The sequence below is a fragment of the Sebastes umbrosus genome, chromosome 9 (genome assembly GCF_015220745.1).
Source record: "Sebastes umbrosus isolate fSebUmb1 chromosome 9, fSebUmb1.pri, whole genome shotgun sequence".
Lineage (NCBI taxonomy): Eukaryota > Metazoa > Chordata > Actinopteri > Perciformes > Sebastidae > Sebastes > Sebastes umbrosus.
In genome coordinates, this window is record NC_051277.1 from 15,186,624 (window position 1) to 15,194,206 (window position 7,583).

General features: G+C 40.2%; 1 protein-coding gene across 16 annotated transcripts in view; it reads left to right on the top strand.

The window, feature by feature from the left end:
* The window catches only part of LOC119494157 (protocadherin alpha-C2-like), a 169,968-nt gene extending 166,424 nt beyond the window's left edge, over positions 1–3,544 (top strand). For 15 of the 16 annotated variants that reach the window (XM_037779823.1, XM_037779818.1, XM_037779820.1 and 12 more), the window contains exon 4: positions 676–3,544. In XM_037779823.1, coding sequence (XP_037635751.1) covers positions 676–983 — 308 coding nt within the window. In that variant the 3' untranslated portion in view covers positions 984–3,544. The remainder of the gene's footprint in view (positions 1–675) is intronic. The other variant, XM_037779812.1, reaches the window with a different exon arrangement.
* Positions 3,545–7,583: the final 4,039 nt, after the last annotated feature.

The window sequence follows — 7,583 nt, forward strand, 5'->3', positions numbered from 1 at the left end:
TACCAGCTAATGCAGTAGGAGTCATTAAATATACATCTAATGAAATTAAAAAAGAGATGGAAGGCCATAAAATGGGGCACAGAAGGAAAGATTGCTTATAAAACCACCACAATGTAGCTGTTATCCAAGGACGGTGTTTGCTTTCTGTGCGGAATCTGTTTTTGTTTTTAAAGAATAACAGCTTTATAGAAAGAATGTGAGGTTACTATATCCATTAATACATACATAAATGCAATATCTATAAATGAAGTCTGCCCATTAGACATTAAAATTACTACTTTACTGTATACACCTGCTTATATTTGCACCTGCTCTTCACAGAGGGATGGTTTTCCACAAAAAAACTGACACTGTAAACGTTTGTGAATGCATTCTATCAACCTCCTTTATGATATCTTCTCCGGTAATTTGTTCAATCCTCTTTTAAATTTGCATGCATGAAGGACAAACACAATCGGTACGTCACCAGACTGGCAAATTGTGCTTCTAAGCTGGTGTTTTTCATAAATAAACATTCAGAATGCATCACAAGTGAGGTGCAAAAAGGCCTAGTAAATCTTCCCCAGTGTGTCTGAAGAATTTAGATAACTTTTGGCCATTTTAATAACCACATCTGTTCGAAGCAAATGGACAGCAAGTAATAACCCAATATCCATCTCTTTATGTTTCTTTCAGATGCTGAAGGGGGAGAGGTGTCCCCCCCAATGGGTGCTGGCGTAGACAGCAACAGCTGGCACTTTCGCTATGGCCCCGGCGGACCCGGTGCACCCCCACAGCACCTGAAGCCTGGCGAGGTTCCCCCAGAAGCCTTCATCATCCCCGGCTCGCCCGCCATAATATCCATCAGACAGAACCAGGGAGGAGAGGACGACAAGAGCGATTTCATCACCTTCGGAAAGAAAGAGGAGGCCAAGAAGAAGAAGAAGAAGAAGAAGGAGAAGAAAGACAAGAAGGATAAGGGGAAGGATGACGGAGATGAGTAGAGGAGCAGAAAGAGAAAAGAGGAAAAGGGCGTTGTTAAAACAGAGGTACCAACCAAAGTCCACTGGGCAAAAAGAAAATGTGAAATTTCCAATTTCATTTTATTAACTATTTTCAATGATAATATTTGAAAGAACCTGGCCTTACCAAGATTTATTTTACCTTCAGTCCCTTACTGAGGTAACTCTCGCCTTGATAAACAATAAAATGATTGATTTTGCTCCATGCCCCTATGTGCCTATACACCCTGAGTCAACTCACGTCAGTCATCTTTTCCAATAAGGAATGACCACTCTTTGCCCTCGTCTTGAATTTATTCCTCCTTTAACCCACTGGGCACGTTGGCACCTCTGTCTTACCCCCTCCCCAACTGATGTGTAAACCATTCTCTCTGAGAGAAGACAAATACTTTGTACGAGAACAACAAAAAGCTTCGTGCCAGCTAAGGAAAAGAAGAACGACAAAGAAGATTGAAACAGATGCATGCCATCTGGAGCTGGACACACACTACTTGTAAATAGCACAGGAGAGAGTCACTGAAACTAAGGCTTACATGACACTGCTGCAGATTCCTCTGATTATTACCAACAGTGTTTCCTGAGATCTCAATGAAACCACATGCACACATACGCATGCTCACACATTCAAACATGCAAATACACATACTTAACCATGACAAAATAGACATGGAAAGCACTTGAGACCTAGAGAGAGGGAGAGAATTAAAAAAAAGGAGAGAAAAACGTCAAAGAATTGTGCTTAAAACTAGACACTGCAAGCTTTTTTGCCCTGCACAGTCGGCTATGCGGTGCGCATGTGTACATCAACTCTCTCAGGATGGAAGCAGCATCCTTTTGCAACCACTCTGTATTTGCTCACTGCATTTGGAGGACACCGAGAGCTTCATCTCCCGCCAGAAGCCCAACTGAGGAATGCAGAGAGCACCGGAAAGATGGAGAGATGGGAGGATGCCTCACGTTCTCCTGAGGATCACAGAGGGGAGAGTCCAGCTGAGCTGGCTTGTGACTCCACTTTCAGTCAGTGGACTCTGTACAGAATATTAGGAGTCTTGAGGTTTTGATAACACCGTCTCTTCTCCCCCTACCGCAGCAAAAGCCTAACGCTTTCTGCTTTGAATGTTTGGTAGCAACCAGTCCTTACCTGATACCTTGAGTTTACAACTGCTCACTTGCTTGTGCTTGCCCCAAGCTGCCATGAGCCGTCCTCTCCTCCCCCCAACTGCCTTTTTCCCCCCACGGTCACCCATCCCACTGACTGCATTAATTCTCAAAAGAGATTCACTCTTACATACTCCTGCATTTTTTTCTTTTCTTCCTCATAGCTTTAACTGCTTTTTGCGTGTCATCATGCCCTCATTTACCCTCAGACACTGCTCCCTAACCCCCCGCTCTGACCCCCCTGCTCAGGGCCGATCCTGGGAATGGCCTGCTCTGAACATTGTGGTGTGCTGAGGAACAGCATGGAGTAATGTGGACGAGGCCTGGGGAAGCCCAGTTGGGGGGGTCTATACTTCCTGAACTCTTGTCAGATGTCTCTCTAAGTGCACAACGGTTCAGTGCTTTTAACTTGCGAATACTACAGTACACTGTTCATTTCCTGTGTGTAGCCGCTGATGAGAGAGGACCAGGTGGGATGAGGCAGATTACAGGGGTGGAGGACCGGGATGAAGTGAGGAGAAAGGTGCCGTGGGCTGGCCCTCCACCTCCATGTACAAGAGAAGAAAGTCCAAATTGATTGTTTAGGATCGTTGAGTCGCATATTAGCTTTTTATCTACGCTGTAAATGTAGCGTAGGCTTTTAATAGATTGTCTCTGCATTAGTAATTGAAACCTGCTAAAAAATACGGGCATCTAGGGATTCCCATCCCACAGCTATATCCCACCAATCCTCTCTCAGGAGGTTTTGAAAAAGGGGCACACTCATGCCTCTGCTTCTGTTGGTTCCCCTCCCCTGCCTGTAACTTGTTGCCACGTCCCCAAAGTTTTTGCGGCTCAGTATGACGTCACTCCATTAAGTGGCTGCTGCATGTACTGCTCTAAGGAAACACATACTATATAGAGAAATATATATATAAATAGATAGATGGCTATGATTTTATTCTTTTGTATTATAATTTTTCTTCATTATTCGCACAGGAGATATTTGTATGTACTTCTGTCTCTGCCAAACATCTATGTACTACAATTTTCACGCTCCACAGATGTTGTACGGCATCCACTAAACCTCTTTAGATATTTGTAAATGCTATAGTGTGATACCTTTCAACTTATTTTTCTTTTACCAGCTATGATTTTTGCTTTTGAAAACAAGCAAAGCAAGAAAAAAAAAGAAAAAAAAAATCACTCTCTGTGTCCAGCTTTGACATGACGATCTAACTAACACTGTAATATTGTAACTGAAATATGTATGATCCTATGATGAGCTATCACTTCCCTTTCACTCTTAAAAAAAAAAGAAAATGACTAAAAAAAAGATTCCAATGTATAAAAAGGTATATGTAGTGTATGCTTGTGTTTAGTGAGCGTTCATGCTGTCATTCTTTCCCAATGTATGGTGGTGAACTATGGTGGCAATGTGCTGTCCTAAATGGACTAGCCCAGATCTGTTGTAAAACCCTTTTCTTTTTGTTTTGTACACCCGCTCATCAACTGTGACAGTGAAGTAGTGAATTTCATTTATTTTCCGATTTTTTTTATTTTATTTTACCTAAATGGATACAGTGGTAATGTGTTTTTGTTTATAAATCACTAATAAAGTTTTCTTTCTTAAAAATAAGAGTGAATTTATTGTCTTGAGGGCATTTGTGTGTCTTGGCCTTTTTTCCCCCTCTCAGTCTGTCATTTGAATACATTTATTGCAGTTTAATTAATTGGCTGCTGGAGAAGAATAGAAATACAGAATATGATTGAATTTAGATAATAGCTTTGTTTAGGGTTTTTATTGAAAATTATAAGTTTTTTTGAGTGCACAGTTCATCTGTATTTTTTAAGATACTGTGTAATGAATGAGCCTATTTTTAATTAAAATATAACCTTATGTAATGAAAATCTTAATTAGAAATCAGTATCAGACTTGTACTTGTTTTACAGGCGAGGATTTTATCTCAGGAGAGTTAAAACAAGGTCAATGAAAAGAGGGAAAGAATGAATCCCTAGGAGAAAGAAATAGTACATCTGTTTACATCAGCGAAGGCAGAGCTGACTACAAGCTATCTACAAGCTCCTCTATCACACATCCTCACACCACACTTCTTTCTTTCTCTGCACTGGCAAGCACTCAGAGGAGGACACAGGAAGAATGACCTGCCCGACACTGATGCCTCATTTGTCCTTGTTGAAAGCCACGGTCACAGATGGTCCGACCAGTCCCTAGGGAAAAGAAGCTTCCGGACGCTTTTTTTTAATTTAATAGAGTGGCTAAGTAGATTTATTGTATCCCAGTGGGTGACTTTGTAGAAAAAAAGATCACAATAGAGAGACATCAGTCATGCTGGCCTAGATAGAATGCAGCATAGATAATCAATACTTTTATCCAGTCATCTACTCAGGCAGCCAGCTCAATAGTTTCCTAAAGGGTTATTTAGAGCTCTAGGAACTACAACACATTTCCCATTTTGCTGTTATTGTTTGCCTGGAATGAACATTAAATCAGATTTATCCATGGCTGAGTATTAAATAGATGTGTTTGTGCATTCTTGTGTCTTTATACTGATACTGCTCTAGAAATATGTAAAGTTATTGAAGTCTCCCTTCCTCCGGTTTTGGCTTTCATCAAGAGAAGGGAGACGAGAGGTTCAAGAGTTCATGTTTTAAAAAAAATGCTTGTGAAAATGTTACATCGAGTTCATTCTCTCCAGGATGCAGACAAAATGGTTTCTATGGTTACAGCTATTTGGGAAATGGTCTCTATGGCAACAGCCTTATATACTCAGCAAACAAGAGGGTTGAAATGGTGGGGTGCCCAGGATGGGGTCACGGTGTGTGTGTGCGTCCTTTCATATGCCACAGACAGCACAGAGGACTCTTGCTGCTGGTTTGATGATGCAATACCACAAACAGTGTCTCTGACTCCTCGATGACATCTCACTGTTAAGAACAGCACTTTAACAAAAACCACTAACACCCACACATTTAAAATGCCTACAGTTACATATTCCCATGAGCATTCACAAAATGTGCTCTGGTTTCATTTGAGTTATACAAACAAATGAATAAACAAGGAAACTGACTCAGTGTGCAGGAGAGTAGCCTGCAGTGTTTGGTCTGCAGAGTAGCGAATCTCTGGCTAATGAATATGGATATATATTATGGCAGAGTGAACAGAGCCATGCTAGCAGAGCAGTTTGCCGCTGTGCTCACTCTTCATAAGATGTTCAGTCCACAGAGACAAATGTAAACCAGATCAAACACAACATAAACATACACTACACTGGATTGTGTAGTATATCCCTTCATTTATGTAATATGGATTGAATGAACTAAGAGAGAAAGGCCAAGTAGTGAAATATAAACAACTAAAATGGTCTAATAATGTGAAAAAGGTTGTTAAACACATGATAAATCACATTAAGCACCAGGGAGCTGAAGTGTGCATGTGTTTGTCTTAGTGGGTGTTGGCTGGTGGTGATGTTGCCAGCTGCAGTGACTCAGCACAACCATCATCCTGCTGAGGAAAGCAAATGGAGTGACTTGGAAGCAGTCAGGATGAAGATGGAGACTGAGAGATTAATGTGCACAATAATTTTGGCCTGTGGCAATAACAGCACTACACTTTACACAGTGGAGACACAGTGTGTGTGTGAGAGAAGAGAGTGCAAAGGAGTTAATGTAACGGGGACAGGCAGTAGGTTGAGAATTGAGTAAATTACTTTCAGCCTGTCATGATTAATGCAAATAATCTTAATTGGCCTACTGGTAGCCTAAATAGAAATGAATAAGTAGTATGCAAAGTGCAAATTTGGCCTTGATAGTTGGTTTTGTTGAGTTTGCATTTAATGAAATATATATTTCATTATATTTTTTCTATTCTATTCTAAGACCCATACTGAGCAAAGCCTATCAAGATCGTAATTTGTGTCCAACAACTTCTTTACTCACTATATCAATAAGCAGTAATTAGGATGTCATTGAGGGAAAACTCTTAGTTAATGGCCTAGTAGAATATGGCCATGCAGAACCCTCTGGGACCCGAAGGATCCTGACTGACATACTGTCTTTCAGAGGCTCAGTTTTAGAGCTAGAGTGAAGGTACTTGCACCATATGAAACTAGAAAAACTTAAGGAATTCATTGGTATCATCCACATCATGGTTGTTGGGAAGGAGGCTAAATAATGCTCCAAAGTTAGGCAAAATTTTGGCGAGGGAAAAACTTATGGCCATTTTCAAAGGGGTCCCTTAACCTCTGACCTCAAGATATGTGAATGAGAATGGGTCGTATGGGTACCCGCGAGTCTCCCCTTTACAGACATGCTCACTTTATGATAATCACATGCAGTTTTGGGCAAAAAAACTTGCAGTATTTTGAATGCAGTATAAATGTGTTATTTTCGCCTATTCCAAAATGCTGTATTTGAATATTTCTGCATACTTGCATCCCTAAACAGTCTTGGAATTGCATAAACTGTGTATAACTGTAAAACTGAGACTTTTGTGGATCCAATTAGCCCAACTGTATTCATGTGCGATGATGTTAGTCCCCTTAGTAGCCAATTCATATAGTGAGACCATGTTTTAAAACCTAACCTCACTGTATGAAATGACCTGTGGTGACCTCTAGGATAATCACAGCCTCATTAAGCTTTACAGCCACAAACTAGAGACCTAGGGCATTCAGAGGATGGAGGCCTTTCCTAGATAGATTGACAATAAGGGGGTTCCAGAACAGAAGTGCTTGCCATCCAATTGCCGAAAAATACAATTCTTACAGAAGTCTCCGAAGGTGAAAACGTTTTGATACCAAATCACAGCATGGCTTTTCCTATGGTGTTCCTCAAGGTCTTGGTATCTTAATGTGGTATTTTCAAGGGATCAAGAGATTTTTGATATTGTTTATCAATTCTCGAGAGGTAAAAAATGGTTAAATTTAGCACCAAATCTGTGTAACAAATTATATCAACCCAAAAACTGCTACAACAATTTATGAGACATAAGTGACATGGGAATGGCCATCATGTACTTCAATCATAATGTTCTAAGACCTTATACACTTTCACAGTTTATCTTAATTATTAATTAATTAATTAATTAATTAATTAATTAATTAATTCTTGATTATTTCTGATTCATGACTAAAACAAACTCACGCACAGTGCTGAGCAGTCAAATTAATCCCCAAGCTCCCAGCTTTCAGATGATGTACACCACTTCTATGTGACATCTACTGTTTTGTTTTGTTTTCAACTCTCTTTATTGTTTTTTGCACAGATATTAATAACATGGATAGTTGGCAGTAATGTAAACAGTGGTCTGTGGTTATCAATGACAGTGACAGTGATCAGTGACATCTACTGTTGACCTACTATCTCCCCCTAAGTATCCCCTGTACTCCCCCTAAAAAAAGACAAAAACAACTCTTGGTGGAC